General features: G+C 35.3%; 1 protein-coding gene across 3 annotated transcripts in view; it reads right to left on the bottom strand.

Annotated features, from left to right (window-relative positions):
- Positions 1–22,237, bottom strand: part of BBS9 (Bardet-Biedl syndrome 9) — a 464,828-nt gene that overhangs the window by 284,416 nt on the left and 158,175 nt on the right. For all 3 annotated transcript variants that reach the window (XM_078059433.1, XM_078059432.1, XM_078059434.1), the window contains exons 10-12: positions 12,800–12,981; positions 7,935–8,011; positions 4,765–4,818 (exon numbers count right to left, since the gene is read on the bottom strand). In XM_078059433.1, coding sequence (XP_077915559.1) covers positions 4,765–4,818; positions 7,935–8,011; positions 12,800–12,981 — 313 coding nt within the window. The remainder of the gene's footprint in view (positions 1–4,764; positions 4,819–7,934; positions 8,012–12,799; positions 12,982–22,237) is intronic.

Raw genomic sequence — 22,237 nt, 5'->3', positions numbered from 1 at the left:
TGGCAACGGGATTATCTTATCTAGTATCTGCATACCACCTTTTGCATAAATTAATTATTCTCTAAAGATTTCCTTACTGGGTGGATATTTACTAGCCTAGATACATATCAAAGCACCACATTTTATTCCATGGCTTAACACAAAAACACATGACAGATCTAATTCTAGAAAATATCAAAGAGTGGCAATATTGACTGCCACGTACCTCAGCTGGTTGCATTTCTAAACTGGTGCTCTTATACGGTGACGCTAAGAAAACCCTCCCATATTAGAATCAAAAGCTAAGAACCCTAGGTTAACAGTGTGACTGGGAAGTAGGACAGGTATGGGTAAAGAAGGCCAGGACTTCTCTCACTCCCCCTAAGGAGGAACATCAGCAGAAACCATCAGGCCTGTGGATTTTTACTGGGTCACAGTGCTAAGGGGCATCATTTTTCAGGCTATCAAAGAAAAAGCTTAAAGATCTTACTTTCATTGCGCATGTTCTCTCTTTGGACTTTTGTGTCCTAAAAGTCCCAACCTTTGAACAGTCTCATTTGGATGAGTTCATCCACGTGGTTGGTATGGTAAGCCAGACTTAACCACAGTCAACTGCCCAGGTAGGGTTGGTATACCAACTGAATCACAATCTCTCGGGGTAGTTCTGGGTATTGTTTTTTTTTTCCTAGCTCCCCAGATGATACCTATGTACTACCAGAGTTAAGAAGCACTCTTCTATATGGCACCTTTGCTGTAGAGCAACTTACAGTCTAGTTATTAGATTCTAGTATATGAGACAGATACATGTCATTATTAACTCACATAGGGCAAGGGTACACTTATTTTTAAGAAAAGTAGTTTTCAAATTTCTCTTAAGTAAAAGGCATGTATCACCTATTCCTTAATATATATTTTACATATATATTCATATATATATAATATATACGTACACACACATACTATAGAGAAAGAAACAATATTCAGGAATATGCAACTGGCCCAGAAACATTATATACATATAATTAGATTCAGTAAGTATCTTGCATTCATTTTAAATGATGTGGGTAGTCTATACAACTTAAAAAATAAGTTAAACACAAAAATTTTGACTTGCAAAATAAAATTTGAAAGGATAACTATTCAAACAGAGAAAGACATGTATCATATGACCTCACTGATATGAGGAATTCTTAATCTCAGGAAACAAACTGAGGGTTGCTGGAGTGGGGGGTGGGGTGGGAGGGATGGGGTGACTGGGTGATGGACACTGGGGAGGGTATATGTTCTGGTAAGCGCTGTGAATTGTGCAAGACTGTTGAATCTCAGATCTGCACCTCTGAAACAAATAATGCAATATATGCTAAGAAAGAAAAAAAGAAGAAGAATGTAGCAGGAGGGGAAGAATGAAGGGGGGGAAATCAGAGGGGGAGAAGAACCATGAGAGACAATGGACTCTGAAAAACAAACTGAGGGTTCTAGAGGGGAGGGGGTTGGGAGGATGGGTTAGCCTGGTGATGGGTATTGAGGAGGGCACGTTCTGCATGGAGCACTGGGTGTTATGCACAAACAATGAATCATGGAACACTATATCTAAAACTAATGATGTAATGTATGGGGATTAACATAACAATAAAAAAAATTAAAAAAAAAAAAAGAAAGGATAACTATTGATGCAAATAAATACAATAAACACAGCAAATGAACAATGAATCCTCAATTTTTACTTTATAAGCCCTGGGAATACATGAGGGGAATCTGCATACCACAAGCAAAGCTTCCTTCATGATGTCTGATCATTATAAACAAAAAATTTTTAGTAAAATCTTGATGGTAATTATGGGAAGAAGAAATTATGCCAGGACCACTGAATAAACAGGATACAACTTAAATATTTTACTATAAATAATAATATAATGCTAGTCTATACATATATTTTTAAATAAAATTAATAATATTAATGATAACCATTAACGGCTTTTTATATTCATGGAACCATGCGAATAAATTATTTGTGTGCATTATCTCATTTAATCTTCACAACAGCATGAAACAGGGACTATCACTATACATCATTTTACAGAAGAGAAAACTGTGGTTCAGAGAAACTAAATAATTTCCCCAAGGCCACTCTGATTATAAGTGAAAGAACCACAATTTAACTTCTGTCTGCCAGAATCCAGAGTCCATGCTCTTAATAAACTGTGGTTAAGTCTCAAAACAACCCTGCAATTAAAAAGTATCCTCATTTTACAGTTTAAAAAAAGAGGTTCAGAGAAGTTAAATAACATGTCCAAGACCAATAAGCCAATATGTGCAAGAGAACTGAAAACTATCACCATGAATATATCATAAGAGCTTAGTTTTAAAAGTGAAAATGAAAAATCTTTAAAGTAGTAATAAGCTGCTTAAAAGAGAACATACATTCTGGACCGCCTGGGTGGCTCAGTTGGTGAAGCATCTGCCTGTGGCTCAGGTTATGATCCCAGGGTCCTGGGATGGAGCCCCGTATGGAGCCCAGCACTGAGCCCCCCTGATTCTCCCTCTCCCTCTACCCCTCCCCCTCCCACTCATGCTCTCTCTTTCTCAAATAAAATCTTAAAAAAAAAAAAAAAAAGAACAGACATTCTGACTCCACCTGGCATAACAATGTGTACTTAGACAACGATCACACAATTTTACACTGTGTAAAATCATGATAGCTCTCATGCACAGATTTATTAAACCCCAACAATGGCCTAGGCATTTTCAAATGTGAACCAAGGAGATGTGTGATGAAAATAACTAGAGGAACAAAGAAGACTTGTGTTTGAGCCAAAAAAAAAAAAAGAGTTAAAGACTTGGCTAGATCATAAACCTTGTATTTTAAGAGAAAAATAATTACAGAATATTAAGGGGAAAACATAAAACATTAATATAAGAATTTTCCATGCTGTTTTCTGGTTCTAACAAAATGAAATATGATCCTTAGGAAATATAATACCAAATTTTTATCCTAGATATATAAATATGACTCCAAAGGCCAGGTATGAACAACCACTCTGCCTTAGTTGCCTGGAATAGATGGTCACGCATCATGCACACATACTCAAGGTAGCCACATCTTCATTCACTTGGAACGGATGGAAAAATTTTCTCAATTAACAGGATTTATTATAGTGGAAACTTGCATGGTTATATATCTTGGCTGCTGTTGTTATAAAAAGCTATAAGAAGAGATTTATAGCAAAATTTGTATAGAAACCGTCCGACAGAATCAGGAAGTCATTGTGTCTGCTGTACAAGTCCAGCTGATTTTATGCAACCCTTGTGTGTTGCATTCTTTCTCATGCTCTTAATAATGGCAATAAGGAAGAGAGCTGAGACTTAGTCATTCTCAAATATAAAAATTCCATTAATGAAGGAGAATTTTCCAGTAGTGTCATGCCACCATTTTAAGATGGCTATTATTACACATGAAAGCCTAGGAACTGCATAGGTGAGAAAGGTGTATTTACTTATAGCAATAACGAGCAGTTGGTGGGGGGTGGGAATTAGCATGAGCAATGTTATCTGGTTTAAGTACAGGATTTCTTTTTGCAATTTATAGTGTGCTCCTGAATTATTATGTGTGTGTGTCTGAACAGTATCGGTAGATAGATAAAAAAGAGGTTTCTCTACACAAAAGTCTATAGATCATTCTTGGAACTCTGCAGCGGTTTTTTTTTTGTTTTTTTGTTTTTTCTTAAATGTTTGATTTCTTGCCACTACTGCTTTTCCAGACTCAGAGGTATTAATGAGATAGAGCCTTTGATTGGATGGGGGGAGGGAGAACTGGGAAAGACCACCCTTGTTTCCAGTGGCAAGAATCCAAAAAAATTAGCTTAGGAAACTGTTACAAGATTGGGCTCCCTTCAACTTCTACCAAAGATCCCCACACTTGGGCCACCCGCTGGGTCCAGTGTAAGCGAACACAATTGGTAAAGCCTGGTGCCCTGTCAAGCTCCTCCAAGGACAGCAACCCATAATCTAAGAAAATAAAAAGTCCTGTCCAAGTTTTAACTAAGCAAATCGCCAAGATCCACAACTTTTCCTGGCTCCAAGGTCTGGGCAGTGATAAATATTTTCAGCTTAATAATGTGCTGACTGATTACCACACTTTAATCTAAATGCCTTAAGAGGGTTCTACATTTGAGTTCTAGTTCTAAAATTCTACAATGACAGGACTAAAAATCTTAACCAAAACCACATCCTTCATATTCTATTTTTTTAGGACTATCAATTTGTCATTACTCTACTTTGTGGCTTCTTCATTTAATATTTTCTTGCTATAAATACATCCATTTAAAGTTAATGTTATGGCAGGTAGATGAGTGGAAATTCTTCTCAAATATACACATAATTATAGATAGAAGAAAGATATTAGCATTCATATGATTCCCCTATATATATGATGCTGCAATCAACTGGTTGGTCTATCATAAATGGTGATGACACAATTCCTCCAACATATTTAAAATGCTAATTTTGTTTCTAGAAAAAAGACCCTAGATCATTTAAACATAATGGTTAAGCATAACCCATAAAAATTATTTATATTACATAACATTGCTACAAATGCAATTATCAGTTTTATATTTGTAGGAAACAATAAAGGTTATCCTTGCTACCCAAGGCTGAGGGAAATGTATAAATTTCAAGTGCTTGTTTTACATTTCCATAAGCCAGTCGTAGGATGACAAGAGTGGCAGATGTGATGAAATGTGTAATACTGTTTGCACAATACAGTCTAGAACCATGGTACAATACCTTAACTGTGACTGAAGGGACAAGGTCAGTTCCCACTTCAACATCAGTAGCTTGCTGTAAAAACAGAATTGAGAAGAGAAGGAAGGAAAGAATGGTTGCAAATTACATGTCTATCAATGAGTAAACACAATGGGTGCAATATATACTTCCCACCACCAAAATAGGGAACTAACCATAAAGGACTTATCAATCTAATGACAGACTAAAAGGGTCAATGTGGCTTTTTGAATACCTTCAACTGGAAAATCATAAGCTAATAAAAACCTTCTCCAAAATGGAAAAAAAAAGGTCACATATTTTATTATTAAAATACTCTCTTGACAAGTTTACTTAAATGTTGAAACTAATAGAATTTAAATAAAAAAATTTTGGGGCACCTGGGTGGCTCAGATGGTTAAGCATCTGCCTTCAGCTCAGGTCATGATCCCAGGGTCCTGGGATCGAGTCCTACATCGGGCTCCCTGCTCCTTGGGAGCCTGCTTCTCCCTCTGCCTCTCTCTCTCTCTCTCTCTCTCTGTCTCTCATGAATAAATAAATAAAATCTTAAAAAATAAATAAATAAATAAATTTTTTAAAAATATTGAAACCAATTAATTCTATTAACTAGTTCTTTATTGAAGAAAGCCTCCTTGTACTTCTCAGATAAGCATTATGCTATCCTTTAAGGTCCTTATATTTTCAACTTGCCAAAGGTATTCTGATTAATAATATGTATCTAAGACATGTAACTAATGATACAAAGCTTGAGTGGCCTTACACCTAGAAAATAAAAGTATAAGTGTATTTTTTTACTAGCTCATATCATAAACTAGGTCACTCTTTGAACATCAGCCTGGGTTACTTGATCCTACCCCTTAAAGAATTCAGAGCATAATATAATACAGCAAACATTTCCTTATAAGTTATAATTTACTTATTAGAGTGATAGATTGAGAGGAAAAAATGCTCACTCTATGACAGAATAAGACCAAGGGGTAACATAATCTTCCATAATACCCATTATTAGGGAACAATTAAGATCATAAAATCACTAATCCAACCAATGAATAGATCCATTGTGCTTTTAGTTAACTTATTTGAATTTTTTTTTACTAAGAAAAACTAAGCCACTTCTAAGCAACAGGGATGGCTATAATATACTGGGTATCAGCATAAGTAAGAGTTGGGAGATTCCTATTCTATTCTATACGACTCCACAGAAAACGATATATGAACTCTGATCCACCTCAATCCAGAAGATAGGACAGCAATGCTTGTCTCATCTATAAAAGACCTCACTCTAATATAAATTATATTATTTTTTAGATGTGTGCTTTCATAATAATGACAAAATAAAATACTAAACCAGGCTTTTCGCTCTAGTAGAACCTAAAATCCAGGAAATGTTTTACATTTACCTGTCCACAGATCTAGAAGAGAAACCAACAGCTCCTGTTTCCTGCTCTTTTCAATCCATGTTTAAACACCTAGGTACTTCAAGGACAGCAGTCCTTTGGGAAGATAAAATTATAGCCGGAGAGAAATAGCTACACAAAGACACCATGGCACCCCAGCCATATAAATCGTTGGGTTAGTGTGTTCTAATGGGATGAATATGATACTCTCAGGAATATCTTAAGAAGGAAAAAATAGTAAGACAGGGAAAATGAAGCTGGAAAGAGACACCTAGTTAAGAGGAAACAGCACTCTGAGTTACCAATAGGGAAATATACATTACAATATAGTGCTGTTACACAAGGCCTGTTCCTACAAAGATCAAAAGTTGCTAAAGAACAGAAAGGGAATTCCTCCTTCCAAACAGCTTATGTTTAAGAGAACCTAGAAAAAATTATATAAGTTGCCCAAAGGAAAATAAGAATCATTTCCAAGGCAAGAAAATGTGTGTACATTTGTCAGCTAACTACGCAAAAATGTTCCACTCAGACTACACCCTTCAGGTAGAGTGAGAAATGGTGTGTGCTGAATGGCCAATGTTTTAAACAGTGCCTCTACTATGTGACTCAGCTGAGTGAATGTTTCTTTCATATATAGTACTTTTTTTTAAGTATGCCCAACTTACTATATTATGGCAATGTGAACGTGATTTTTATCACAGCTTGGGTTGGCTCTTTATACCAAGATTAATCTTTGAAAACTTAGGACAAGTACTTAACTATATTATGCTCTGATACCTAAATATCGAAGTCATTTCCCAGGTAAAATTACATGACATGAACTCCAAATATAGTAAAAACCAGTGAATTTGATCACTTGCCAAAACTGATCAACTTCTGATTCAGACACAGATAAACTTAATAGATTTTTGCCCAAACTGCAGGCAGTGAGACATAACCAATTATAATCTAACAAGTGCTTACAGAAAACTAAACAAGGAGATGGGGCAACATGACCAAGGACAGTCCCTCTTTCATCCTTCCTGTTTCTCATCTCCATTCATTTATGAAGCAAAAATACTGAGCACTCATTATGTGACAGACACTAAAGATATGGCAGTGGACGAGATAAGCAGTGGAATGCAGGGTATGGTGGTGGTGGTGGTGGTGGTAGTGGTGATAATGCTAAAAGAACTAAAATGTAATTTGATGATGATGATGATGATATTGTTATCATAACAATGCAACAAAGTAGATTCTATTATTATTCCCATTTTACAGATGAGAAAAATTGAGACTAAGAAAATAAAATACCCTGCCCTGGGTCACACAGATACAAACGGCAGGAAAAAATAATTCCTGGCCCAACTGCCCAACTGTTTATTGTTAAATAACACACACAGACACCTCCCTTCCCAACCCCATCTCCCTCTACCCCACAACACTATCTCATTGAACCTTCAACAAAAATCTTGTAGGGTATTATTCACCTGGATTATGATTATCTCAATATTCTGGTACTGAAAAAGTGTTTTTTTTTTTAAAGTAGATTCAGAATAATGGGGAAAACCTCTTCTACTGTTGCCCCATCCTCTCCTTTTTTTAGATCAAAATCCTACCTAAGGAACTCCTAAGAGATTGGAAATGTTTTTTCTAGAAAGTAATAAAGACTGAAAGTTGTTATCCTCCGTAAAGTTTCTATCTGGGGACCAAAAATTTAAACCAATACATATTGATCCCAAATCAGCAGAGTCCACCACTATCCTAAACCCTTTTAAAGTCTGCAAATATACCTACAGACACTGAATCAAAGTTAGGAGAAACCATGGCAGAAACTTTCAAATCATCTTCTCTCTCCGTCATGGGCCAAATACCTGTAATTTAAAAAGAAAAACAATATTTAATCATAAGGTAAACCTGCTGCATACAGTTTTTTAAAAAAGGTTTTTCTATATCATATATCAAAAAACAACCCCATAAACATACTCACAACTTGAAAAAAACTAATGCATTACAGAATTAGAATTCTGATAATTCTTCCCCCACTACAAAATTTTAAAGAAAAACTGTCTTTCTCCAAAGATACTATCTAAGATATGTCCCAGTGACTGAAGAGTGTTGGGAACTTCAATGCTTTCTCCTTAACACTATAGGTAGAAGCCCAAACTATAACTTTTTGAAGGTAAGTTGGTCAGAACTATCAAAATGTAAAATATACATATCCTATGATTTAACAGTTCTACTCCTTAGCATTTATCCAATACTCACAGACACACCAAAGGAGCTTCTCTGCTGCTGGTAGTTATTAAAAACAAAAACAAAAACAACCTAAATCTCTATATTTCTATTAATAGGGAAATGCTTGACTAGATTATGGTATATCCACACTGTGCAATGATCCAAAGCCCAAAGCTGTAACTAAGAGTGCTATCCAACTTTATACACTATTATGAAAAAACTCTAGGATGTGCCTATTAATAAAAAAAAAAAGCAAGACGTTGTACAATGCATCTAATATGCACATATTTGTGTAAAAAGAAATAAACACGAATTTTTTTAAAGAATACACACTCTTGGGCGCCTGGGTGGCTCAGTTGGTTGGGCAACTGCCTTCGGCTCAGGTCATGATCCTGGAGTCCCTGGATCGAGTCCCGCATCGGACTCCCTGCTCAGCGGGGAGTCTGCTTCTCCCTCTGACCCTCCCCCCTCTCATGTACTCGCTCTCTCTCATTCTCTCTCTCTCAAATAAATAAATAAAAAAAAATCTTTAAAAAAAATAAATAAATAAATAAAGAATACACGCTCTTTTTTTTTTTTTTAAAGATTTTATTTATTTGTTAGAGAGAGAGAGACAGCGAGAGCAGAAACACAAGCAGGGGGAGTGGGAGAGGGAGAAGCAGGCTTCCCGCCGAGCGGGGAGCCCGATGCGGGGCTCAATCCCAGGACCCTGGGATCATGACCCGAGCCGAAGGCAGACGCTTAACGACTGAGCCACCCAGGCGCCCCCATAAACACTCTTGATAAAGGTTACCTTTAAATAATCTAGAGGAACTAGGATCTGGGGGTTTTACCCTTTTAGTACTCTTAGAATTATTTTCATCATATTCGTGTTATTTTCACAACTTAAAATTTCACGATTTAAAAATGTTTATAGTGCATAATGAGATATGAACAAGTGACACAGATCCTAAATAAACAAGAAACCTAAATAATATATATGCAAAAATACATGTGTATATTATGTGTGTGTGTATTTATATACATATATATATGAATGACAGATTATTGGCTGCCCACCTAACAACCACTTTCCCCTCCTCCTCCTCCTTTGCGGCAGAGCTGTAATTCTACTGAGGCATTCGCCTTCATCTCAAAGTCCTTGGATTGGTCAGATCCAATCATGGTGATTTCATTCCCCCAACCATTTGTTGCTTTAGGCATGAGCACTGGGGGCTTAATCCTGGCAGACGTGAGGTGAAGGGAGTTGGGAGTGGGGGGTGCTGGCACATGCTTCTGGGAAAGCTATTTCCCCATAATAAAAAGGGAGACTTAGGAGAAATGTCTCTCTTCTTCCCTGGAAATCATATTTGCACATAATACCTGGAACTGCTGAGATTACCCTGTGACCCTGAGAGGAAACATCCCTCACACACCAAGGATAGCTGACTGAAAACATGGAAAGTTCTTGGATGATGCCACAGGAATCAGCTGTCTCACAAAGAGAAGAACTACCTACAATTCCCATCAGGCATTCCCTCCAGTACTGCAATATTGGATGTAGGAATTTCCATAACGTACTTAGTGACAATACGGAAGCCTGCTCCCTGCCTACCCAATAACCATTCTTCAGTTCTTTACTAAAAGAGGCTCAATTTTATTCTGAGCAACAAAGTGCTCAGCTAAAACACAAATTTTCCCAGCCTCTTATAAGCTTGGCGTGGCCAGTGAGATGTGAATAGAAGCTGCTCAGGGTGTGGCTTCCAGGAAAGATCCTTAAGGAGGCTGACTCAGCTGCAGATGTGAGGGCAGGAGTTCCAGAAGCCATCCTGGACCAATAGATGACCCTGGGAGAAAGAATTGGAGCCCCTGACAACAGTGGAACTGCCAGACCAACCCTGGTCTGCCCATTGCTGGACTTCTTTTCCATGGGAAAGAAATAAACCTCTGCCTTGTTTAAGCCACCTTATTTGGGTATTGTGTTATGTGCAGACAGACTTGGGCCTAAACAACACATCTTCTAACAAGGTCACCAAGTACAAATGCTTCTAGTACTCAATGGTAAAGGCAACTTAGTTGTCCTAGACATATTTTCAATAGGGTACAGAGTTTCATCTATATGCCCCTTTCTTACTGTTCTCTTTCCCTTCCTGAAGACACAATTATGTGGGAGGCTATCTCAATATCATACTCATTCCTTCACACCCCAGGTAAAGAACATGATCAACTGGCTTAATTATAAGGAAATTCTGCCTTTGAAAGTGCCTACCAACAGATGTTGTTGACTACTGGTAACAGAAATGCTAGGCAGGATTCACACTAATGAGCTGAATATGAAAAACTTCAAAACCCATGAGCCATACAGAAATTATTACTATAATTTCATGCTTACAACATACATTCCTCATATAAGTTACACACATAAAATCAGCTTCAAAAACACTTTTATTACAGTAGATAATATACACCATGTGTACAACAAAATGTACTCTTTAAATTGGCTTTAAATTTTGCTGAAACTCTGCTTTGAAGAAATAAAAAAGCTCTAAGTACCAAAAATAATCCGCAAGACTGTGAACTTATTTTTGTGAATTAAAGTCACTATACCTAAAATAAGTGGCATTTAAATGAATAATGAGGTCATCAAAAAGTTCAGAGTTTTAACTTCTCATAATCTTCTATAATGAAATGATTTAGTGCTTTTATATAATTACAGGTATTTAATAAACAAATATACCACAGTTTTATAAGGGTACAGAATACTAAGTTTTTTCAATATCTACAAATAAAATATTTTAAAAGTCCCTCTTTCTTACAAGTTTCTCTTTGGGTTTTTTTTTTTTGGTTGTGTGTGTGTGTATGTGTGTGGGTGGTTTTTTTGTTTGTTTGTTTTTTTAGGACTAAAACCAAATGATGATGGCAAAGAAGTGTCAGGGAACTTCAAATATTAACAAAAATTTGAGGTTATGTAAATAATGAACTTTGCACCCAAGTCTGTGGGCACATCCCTACCTTAATTAGCAGTTATTTCAAAATATACAAAAGGATCAAGGTAATGACAACTTTAAAATAGCCCAACCCTTCTCACTCAAGGGCATCACTATGGCCAGCAAAAAAAAACTTTTAGCTGTAAGGGATTTTTCTGAGAAATCTTTTACACAATTGAGTGTTAATCAAAATATCATTAGCACATTGTTTATGGAAAGGGCAAAATCTCAAGACACAAAATCTAAAGTGAAAAGCAACATTAAATTTATTTAATGAACTCTGGAAATTTCATGTTTCATATATATGCCACTCTTCTCCAATTATATTTTTAAATGACATAAAGAGACTCATAATTTCATTAATCCCCAAAACACTAGTATCAAAAAGGGGGGGAATGTGTATATTGCAATGTGACACATCCAATTTTAACAATTCTCCATTTGAGAGGGGGTGCTGACAACAAATAGGTTTTCTGTAATTGGAGGTACTTAAAAGACCTAAGTTTCACTGGTTTACTTTCAAAACTTTCTAGGACAATGTGTGAAGCCAAGGCATAATAATTTTACTTTAATAATCATGTTTTTAAAATATATTATCTAAATTCCTCTGAATCTGTCTTGGTAATGGAGACTCAAAAATATATAAATCTAGTAAAGTGATTGGATCAGGATTAAGATTGGCTCTGGTGTTTTGGTTGGCTTTTGATGCTCTGCTTCTTTTATTATTCCTACTTGTTTTAACATTTCTCTCATGTGAAAATAGTCCATATTTTTTCTCATTAAAAAAATACTTTTACCTGACTCTGAGAAGAAAACTTAAGATAATGTTTTTCACATGTCCAATTCAAACTGCAGGATTGGTGTTTTGTTTCTCTTTTTAATTTACAATAAAATTATACCCCTGTGAATCCCAAATAAAGATAACATTGAGTTGCGCAAAACTCAGAAACTAAAAATATCATCAGCCTCTGAGTCATTAGAAATCAACATACTGCAGGCTACACTCCATTTGGATGGCTAATTAACTGCATACCTAAATAATGTCACTGAACTGCGAATGACCACATATTTAGTAACAAAGTGGTAACTCATGTACTGCTTTGGTTTCTTTTAAAAGAAGCAACTAAAATGTTTTCAGGGATATTAGAAGTTAACAAATGATCATTCTAAAGTTTAATGCTCTTCTCAAGTCCTGAAACCACTATGCAAAGAAGTGTTTTGTTCCTTTCTTAGAGTTTAAAGAAAAAAAACTAGGTATCTCTGTCCCTGAAACACACTAACAAAAGCAATAAGCTATAAAATACAAATTAAAGAGCAACACTGTTTTTACAAATATGATTTTAATTAAGCCTGGAGGAGAAAATTAACTAATACATTCAAAATATTATCTACATACAAAATAATACCAATTTTATAATGAACACCAAAATCAAATACTAAAACTTGCAAATAAGATACCTTGTGATTTATTAACATCTTTGATGATTTTCTGAAGTTCTTTCAATTCTGTATCAAGTTCATCATAGTGTAGTTCTCTAGACTCAACCTTTGGAGCTTGGAACAAAGAAGGGTCTGTCCCCAGGTATGAACACTGCAAGTGACCATCATCACTCAGAGTGACTATCACTCCTTTTAAATCACTACAATAAGAAAGAGAAAATGAGACATAATTCAAATTTTTGGTGGATTTAGACTTGACCAACAATATTTTTATTCAATTTAGTTTCAACATGCCATTAAGAAAATGGCCATTATAACTATCTCTAAAGTTTTACATCAAGGACTCAATTCAAATATTTCAAACATGATTTATATTTATATAAACACTCCCAATGTTAGGATTCATTACACAGGGGGAAAAAACCTTAACAATAATTATAATAGCTGTCACTTTGGGGGACCTAACTACATGATAAATCATGCTCCAAAAGCTTTTCAAGTACTGTATCATTTACTCCTCGCTCCAGCTCCCACTTGGTAGATTCTTTTTTTTTTTTTTAAGATTTTATTTATTTATTTGAGAGAGAGAATGAGATACAGAGAGCATGAGAGGGGGGACGGTCAGAGGGAGAAGCAGACTCCCTGCCAAGCAGGGAGCCCGATGCGGGACTCGATCCTGGGACTCCAGGATCATGACCTGAGCCGAAGGCAGTCGCTTAACCAACTGAGCCAGCCAGGTGCCCCCACTTGGTAGATTCTTAAGAGGCATGTGAACGCTTGTGAAGCTACCGTGGATCAAGAGTGAGCCACGGGCTGGCTGAAGATCATGGCTGAGGCACAGGAACAAAGACAGGACAATATGGGCAATGGTGAAAAATATTAGCAAAGTAAGCCCTGCAAGACCTTGAAGAGAAATGAAATCCCTGCTCTTTTCCTTTTCATTCTCCACCCTGGGGACTTGTGTTTGTGCTTTTCCCCAGGGGCCCCCACCATGACTTCCTTCACACACCCTCCTACTAAAGCAGTCACAGTTACTCTTGCTCTTCACTCAGAGAGGGAGGGAGAAGTATCCCATTTCCTCATTTTGTAGCTCTCTCTCCATCCCTCTTCCTCCCATCCTTTCACTCTTCTCTCTTAGGCTCTTTTAATTTTTTTTTTTTTTACTCTAGAATCTGGACCTAATATATAAATTATAGATAAACTTAGCATATCATTTTTAAAAGTTGTAAATTTTCCTGATCATGCTATAAAAAGTTGAAATGAACACTATTTGCTTCCTCCTTAGCTTACTCAGAAGAAAAAATAAGTCAACATTGTCATAAGTCATTTTGAGCTGATGCATAATGAATTTGATTTTCATTTGTTATATTTTCTAGCAGCCTTTGATTTAAAAAAAAAAAAAGAGGTTTCTAGCCTCATTCTAAAGGTTAAATATTAATCAAAACTTACAGAAAATTTGAGAGAAAAAACAACTTGAAAAAAATACTGCTATTCATCTGAAAAAAAATATATATAAGGTATATAAGAGTCTAGGCCTTATTCAGAATGAGTAAGAAATTTTAAAACTCCCCAACATTGGGTCATGGCAAGTGGTCAGCTCATTAATCAAAAAGCTTAACTTGGATGAGAGTAGATAGTAACATTGTTCAATCTCGCCTATAGGGTGGCCACCAGCATCCACTTTACCACCTGCCTTCAACACAAAATTCCTTTTTTTTTAATATGTGTATGCATATCCAGTCCTTATATTTGACTCAGAAGTCAAGAAGTGCTTGAATTTTTACCTCTATTTCTTCAGGTTCTTGATGCATAGAACTTTTTAAAAAATTTTTATTTAAATTCCAGTTAATTAACATATAGTGTAATATTACTTTCAGGTGTACACTATAGTGATTCAACACTTCCATACAACACCCCAGTGCTCATCTCAGCAGGTGCACTCCTTAATCCCCATCACCTATTTTACCCACCTCCCCTCTGGACACAACATTCCTATACATACTTTCTCTAGGACTTACTTAGGCACGGTCAGTGCCACATAACCCTCTGGTATGACTTCAGAGAAACAAAAAATAAATTGATATCACTAACTCAACAGCTAAAAAATTAGACTAGGAGTCAGAGACTCTGGGTTCTAACTCTGACTCTGCCCCTATATAGCAGAGTCAACTTAGAGAAGTCTTCCTAAATGTTATCTCTAAAATGAGAAAGTGAGACTCAATGATCCTCTATGGTCTTTAAGTTTTATGAATTGGTTCTGTTAATCTAGCTCAGAAAATAAATACTCCCAAAATAAAATTATTTTCTTAAAATAAAGTGTGAAAAGCAACCCCATAGTACCTCTGGGCTTTACCCTTTCTAAGCAGTCAGCTGAAGCCACCTAGTGGCCATGCCATGGAAATCCTAACTTCCAGCTCTGACAAGGCCATTTCAACAGGGCAAACCCTCTGTCCCCTCTGAGTTGTGACTGCGGTCTGTTCCCCATTCCACCCAACCCCACTAAGGTCTGGAAACTTAATGAGTCCTCAGGAAACTCTAGAACACTAAAGACAAGATCTTTGGCTGGCTTCTCAGAGAATGTGGAGATCATCAGTTGTTGGTTTTTTTTTTTTTAATTCAAAAGAGTATTTCCATTTTATCTTCACCCTTTGAGCAGTCCATAATATATGAAACCCAGTACGACCCAGTACAAGTATCCCTCAGTATTCAAATTTATTTGGTCTATGAATTGGATAACTTATTATTGAATCAGTTTTGTTCCACTGTTTTAGACAGCAAATAGCAACAATTTAGACACAAGAGATTTATCTAAAAATGTATCTAAACCTATTAAGTTTAAGATAGAGTTTAAATAGTAGTGTATACATATATTTCTTCAGACTCTTAAAAAAAATCATTACTGGTGCTCAACCTGTACAAATATAAAAGGGAGGAGTCTTCCCTCACTGAAAGAATTTAACAAAGGTCACCAGAATGTCTTAAAAATAAATCACAAAACTTAAAGCAATTTACTTTTTTCTTCAGTAGCATCAGAATCACTGCATATAATTTAGATAAAATAACAGAAACTTAGACTTCAGTTGAATTCATTTAAGACTGCGCATTTTATTCCACAGGAACACTGTAATAAGCTCTAAAAACTCTAAAATAAATGAGTGGAATTTCTGTCTAAAACATCTATGATGGGACAGACAATTTGATTGAAGCCTAGAATAATAATTAATAAATAAGTCATCACTTGGTATCTTAATTCAAAGAACAAATTTTAAAATACATACATCATTCCTAAAGCTAAGCCAAATTTAAGTATAAAGAAAAAAGGAAAAACACAATCAAGGTAGTTTTTTTTTTTTAAATCTTTCTAAAGAACATTTTATTTAACAATACTATCCATTTAAGTTAATGTGTAAGCTTCTGTGGATGATAGAATTTTATGCTAGAAGAAGCCATCAAGTAAATCAAGTATGGAATACACTATTACTTATATCTTTAGAGTTAACATTGCCAAAATTAAGGTCTCCAGATTATTGGTCCTTGAAGCTCATCAGCTAACCCAAGGCATTAGAATAATGTATTTTATGAGGAACCAAGGTCAAAGATGTTATATTCCTAAGACACATAATAATTTTGTGTATTTAGCAATGGAGCATGAAAATAAACAAGAGAGGTTACTCAGGAATCTGAAAGTAATTGTTTCATCACTCAGTAAACAGATCCCTGCCTTAACAATACATTCAAACAAAATTCCAGATGGATTTTAAAAGTTAAATTTTAAAATATGAAACTACAAAAATATTTATCTGCCCTTGGGATAGAGAGACCTTTTGCTGTAAGAAAGCAATGGAGAAAACTACAAAGGAAAGGATCACTAAATTAAACAACAAAAAAATTTTAAACTTGTTATATGCTTTAAAAAAACATGATAAAAAAGAACAAAAGGCAAACTGGGAAAATATTGGCAACCAACATAAAGTACATAATTTAAGTTGAACCATATGAAGTTGTGAATATTTAACTGTTTTTGACCTATAAAAACTATCTTGTATGTTTCATCTAATATGTAAAGAACTCTTATAAACCAAAAAAAAAAAAAAAAAAACCTCACAAATCAATGAAAATGAGATTATATCCCAAAAGGAAAAGGTAAAAGGAAATGTACAATTCAGTTAAAAATAAGTCAATAGATAGATGAAAAATATATTTTTAAAAGCTGTATTTGATTATTTAATACTTTAAACTAGAAAAAATTGTATTTAATAATCAGTCCTGCTGTTAGAGAAGTTACATGGAAAACTCTTGTACACTTTCAATGGAAATATAAATTTGTTAAAGATGTTATTAGTGATCAGTTTAGAAATATCTATCAAAAGCCTTAAAAATGTTCATTACTTTTACACAATAATCGACTTCCACAGTTATTAAGGAAATTTAGAAACAACCCAAATGGTAAGAAAAAGGGGAAATATTTTTAAAAGCATGATGTATCTGTAAAAGAAAGTAGAGAAGCCATTAACAACCATGTTTTACAAATATCTGCTTTCAGGAAAAATAGCTACATATATATAGTGTAAAAGCAAAACACAATATTGCATATATACTTATTTTAATTTTGTAAGATATATGTATATAAAATACAGATTAGAAAAAAAAAATTACCCAAATGCTAATAGAATGGTGACTATCTCTGGTTAGTGAGATTATGAGCTATTTTTTCCTGTCTTACGGTTATAAGATTTTTTGAAACTATTTTTTTTTAAGAAAAAAAATGTATGTTCCATTTTCTATCCCCAGAGACTGAATTTGAATTTGCAATTTAAAAGTTAAATAATCTGTGGAATTAAAACTTTTATCCAGTTCTCTATTTTCTGACAAGGCCACTCTATCAAATATGCAACCTGAAAGTATTTGACATAGAGCTCACAAAAGATTAGAAAATGAACAGTTACAATAAAACAAATGAACGGAAGTTTTAAAAACAAATGAAAAGAACACACACTGACTCTAACGGTCTCTCGTCCACCCGCATTTTATGGAAAAGAGAAATATTTTATCAAATTGTCAAAGTCTGGTGTTTATTACTAGATATAGATACCAAAGAAATCTTAAAAACTTAAATACTATTTATTGCACCCAATTTTTACTCTGCCTCAGGAAGGGGCATACAATTTAAAGGTCCCTCCCTTTAGGAAGAGCAGGCTGACTCAGTGTGAGCAGTCCTTCCTCAGCCCCAACAGGCTGGATGTGGTCATTTGAACATATTTTGAGTCATTTCATCATCAATCATTTAAGACATGTTTATTTAGCATCTCCTATACAATAGAAGCTACAAAGGCAAATAAGACATTGTGCTTGTCTCATAAAAAAACTCTGGTCTAGTTGAAAATGAAAACTTATTTAAAAAAAAAAAAAGAGAGAGAGAGATCCTGATTTTGACTTCTCCCCGCCAACTCAAACCTGTCCCCCCCTACAGGTCATATTATTTATTTTTCTAAGCATAATACCTAAGTATTCAAGAATCAAATATGGAAAAGAAAAAAGGAAAAGAGACAAATTCTACACAAAATGTCATATAAATGATATCTGCTTTTAATCTACAAAATTAAATATGAAATGATTATGGTATTGCCTCTTGTTGAGATGAAATTAGCTGACACACCTGGTTGGAATTCTATAGCAAGGGCACATTTGATAGCCATTTAGAAGTTACTTTTGTCAGCAGCTTCCAACTTTGTACATTTAGAAAAAAATTAAAATCTTTTTTTTGGGGGGAGGGACAGAGGGAGAGAGGGAATCTCTAGCAGGCTCCACACTCAGCATGAAGCCCAACATGGGGCTCAATCTCACAACCCTGAGATCATGACCTGAGTCGAAATCAAGAGTCAGACGCTTAACAAACTGTGCCACTCAGGAGCTCCTAAAATCTCTTTTGATGAGAATTATCAATTGTTAAAATTATTTGAGTTATAAAGTAGATTAATGAATACAGAATCTGACAGGGACGTGGCTCTCTTGTTCTTGCAAAGATGAGTATGTCTTAAACAAAAGAGAAATAATTTTCACATTGGAAATACCTCAAATCATAATTATACTTATGATTAAACCAGCTTTGTAATCTTTAGTGCCTCTACCAAACAAACATTAAAACAGAAAACAAAAGCAGAGGGTGCACAATATTGTTCTACTCTCTTTTTTATATATTCACCTCTCATTCTTCTACTGCATTTCTTTACTCTTCACTCATTCACTTATGCATTCATTCATCAAGCATTTTCAAACACCTATTACATGCAGAATACCATCTGAAGTGCTATAGAACATACACAAATTAATTAAAATCAGAAAATTAGGGACTCCTGGGTACCACAGTCAGTTAAACATCTGACTCTTGGTTTCAGTTCAAGTTGTGATCTCAGGGTCATGAGATCGAGCCCCATGTTGGGCTCCATGCTCAGCAAGCAGTCTGCTTAAGACTCTCTCTCCCTCTCCCTCTGCACCTCCCCCACCCACATGCACATGTGCTCTCTTTCGCTTGCTCGCTTTCTCTCTCTAAAATAAATCTAACTTGGGCGCCTGGGTGGCTCAGTCGTTAAGCGTCTGCCTTCGGCTCAGGTCATGATCCCAGGGTCCTGGGATCGAGTCCCACATCGGGCTCCCTGTTCGGCAGGAAGCCTGCTTCTCCCTCTCCCACTCCCCCTGCTTGTGTTCCTGCTCTCACTATCTCTCTCTCTGTCAAATAAATAAATAAAATCTTTAAAAAAAAAAAAAAATAAATAAAATAAAATAAAATAAAATAAATCTAACTTAAAAATCATTTTAAAAAAATAAAAAGAAAAAAATAAAATCAGAAATTAGCTCAAAAAAGATTGCAATCCCATAAAAGTATAATATGGCATGGAAGACATAAGTGCCATAAAACATGTATAAAGTACTTTAGTATTCATAAGTAACAATGTCATTTCTAGCCAAGAGGATCAGGGAAATTTTAATGGTGGAAATTGAAGCTGAAGTTGAACACTGGAATGTAGCCTATTCTTCAATAACTGTTTCTGAAACCTGAATTAACCCATATGTGATTTGTAAGCAATGAAATGCTATCAATAGAACTTGAAGCTGGTCCATACTCAATTTTTGCCACTACCTGAAAGCTTTGAACCTCCAAGTAGCAGCAGGAAAATGGAGTACATGACCATATACAATGCACCATTCTTCCACTGTCCTTCACAGCTCAGTTTGTATATGTGACCTAGACTGACAGTGTTTCTTACATGGTTCTCAAGATCAGTGTGCATTTTGCTCTTATCTCCTCAACCCTTCCTTCAAGCTACCTTCACCTTTCTGTTTAAAAGTAAAGTCCTAGGGCACCTGGGTGGCTCAGTCAGTTAATGGACCAACTCGATTTCAGCTCAGGTCATGATCTCAGGTTTGTGGGATCGAACCCCCATTGGGCTCCACGCACAGTGAGGAGTCTGCTTCTCTCCCTCTCCCTCTGCCACTCCCCCTGCTCACATGCTCTTTCTCTCTAATATAAATAGATCTTTTAAAAATACACAAAAAATTTAAAAATAAAAGTAAAGTCCTTGAGGCGCCTAGGTGACTCAGTTCATTGAGTGCCCGACTCTTGATTACGGCTCAGTTCATGATGTCAAGATCCTGGGATCTGCCTGCACTGAGCTCTGCGCTCAGCGTGAGGAGTCGTTTGAGATTCTCTTCTCTCCTTCTCCCTCACCCTTTGCCCCCGACCTCTAAAAAAGAAAAAGTAAAGTTCTCTTTTATTATGACTTTTTGTTTGTTTGTTTGGTGGGTTTTGTTTTGCTTACTTTTTTGGTGCCCCAATTAAAAAATTGTATAAATTTTAAGTGATTCATCCCATAAAAATTTATTTTTTAAAAACTTCTTACTGGTACACCTGAAACTAATGCAACACTGTGTACCAACTATACCTCAATTTAAAAAAAAAAACTTCTGGGTGCCTGAGTGGCTCAGCTGGTTAAGCGACTGCCTTCGGCCCAGGTCATGATCCCGGAATTCTGGGATCGAGTCCCACATCGGGTTGCTTCTCCCTCTGACCCTCTCCCCTCTCATGCTGTTTCTCTCTTTCTCTCTCAAATAAATAAATAAATAAAATCTTTTAAAAAAATAAAAAATAAATTTAAAAACTTCTTACTGTTAATTTTTAATTTATGACATTATAACAAATATCTATAATATTTGAATCTTTTAAATTTGGAGAGTAGGTGTGAAAAATATCCAGTATGAAAGACATGAGAGAATAAAAGCATGAAGGGAGAAAAGTTCAGACTATGTATGAGAAAGAACAAGCAGCCTGGATACAACATGTGGTGGATAAAATTAAGAGGAGACTGTTGGGAATAAAGCCACCTAAAGGTCTTAACCATTACTCTATGCAATTGTGGAAGGAGTGAAGGCTTTTGAGCCGGTGAGTGACATGAGCAAAAATATGCTTTAAAAAGATATACCTTAAAAGACTCGATATTGCTTTAAAAAAAAAGTTGATTCTCACCAAAATGATCTATAAATGCAAGACAATCCAAATGAAAACTCCCAGGCTTTTTTTTTTTTTTTTTAAAGAAACTAACAAGCCAATTTCCACATTTCTATGGAAATACAAAAAACCTAGAATGGCAAAACAATCTTAAACAAAGAATAGGGCTGGAGAGCTTTCATAAACTGACATCAGGACACACTATAAATCTACCGTAATCAAGACACTATAGTATTAGCATGAGGATAAATAGATCTGTAAAACAGAATAGAGACTCCAAAACAAACCCATATTCGTGCAGTCAGTGGAGTTACAACAAAGATGCCAAAGCATTCAATGGGGGGGAAAAAAAGTCTTTTTAACAAATGGTGTTGGAACAACTGGATATCCATATGGAAAAAAAGAAACTTCACATTCTATACAAAAATTAATTTGAGATGGATCATTGACCTAAACATAAGGGATAAACCTATAAAGATTTTTGAGGAAAACATAAGAATATCTTAATGACCCGGAATAGACAAAGATTTCTTAGGTACAAATAAATAGAGAGTTATAAAATAAATAAGTCACAGGCATGTAAAGTACTGCATAGGGAACATAGTCAATAATATAATGACTTTGTGTGGTGACAGATGGTAACTACAATTATTGTGGTGAGCATTTGGGAATGTATATAAATGTCAAATCACTGTGTTGTACATCTGAAACTAATATGATACTGTATGGCAACTATATTTCAACTTTAAAAATTAAAAACAAATAATTTCTGAGGATATGGAAAGCAAAAATCATTTTAAAAATGATAAATTAGATTTGTTCATACTTCAAAATTTCTCATCAAAAGATACCATTAAGAAAATGAATAGACAACCCAAAAACTGGGAGAAAATATTCACAAAACAAATTTCTGACAAAAGATTTGTGTCCTCTGCACATAAAGAACTACTATA

Source organism: Halichoerus grypus, chromosome 12 (genome assembly GCF_964656455.1).
Source record: "Halichoerus grypus chromosome 12, mHalGry1.hap1.1, whole genome shotgun sequence".
Taxonomy (NCBI): domain Eukaryota; kingdom Metazoa; phylum Chordata; class Mammalia; order Carnivora; family Phocidae; genus Halichoerus; species Halichoerus grypus.
Note: the sequence above shows the minus strand (reverse complement) of the source record. Positions and strands in the feature narration are given on the sequence as shown.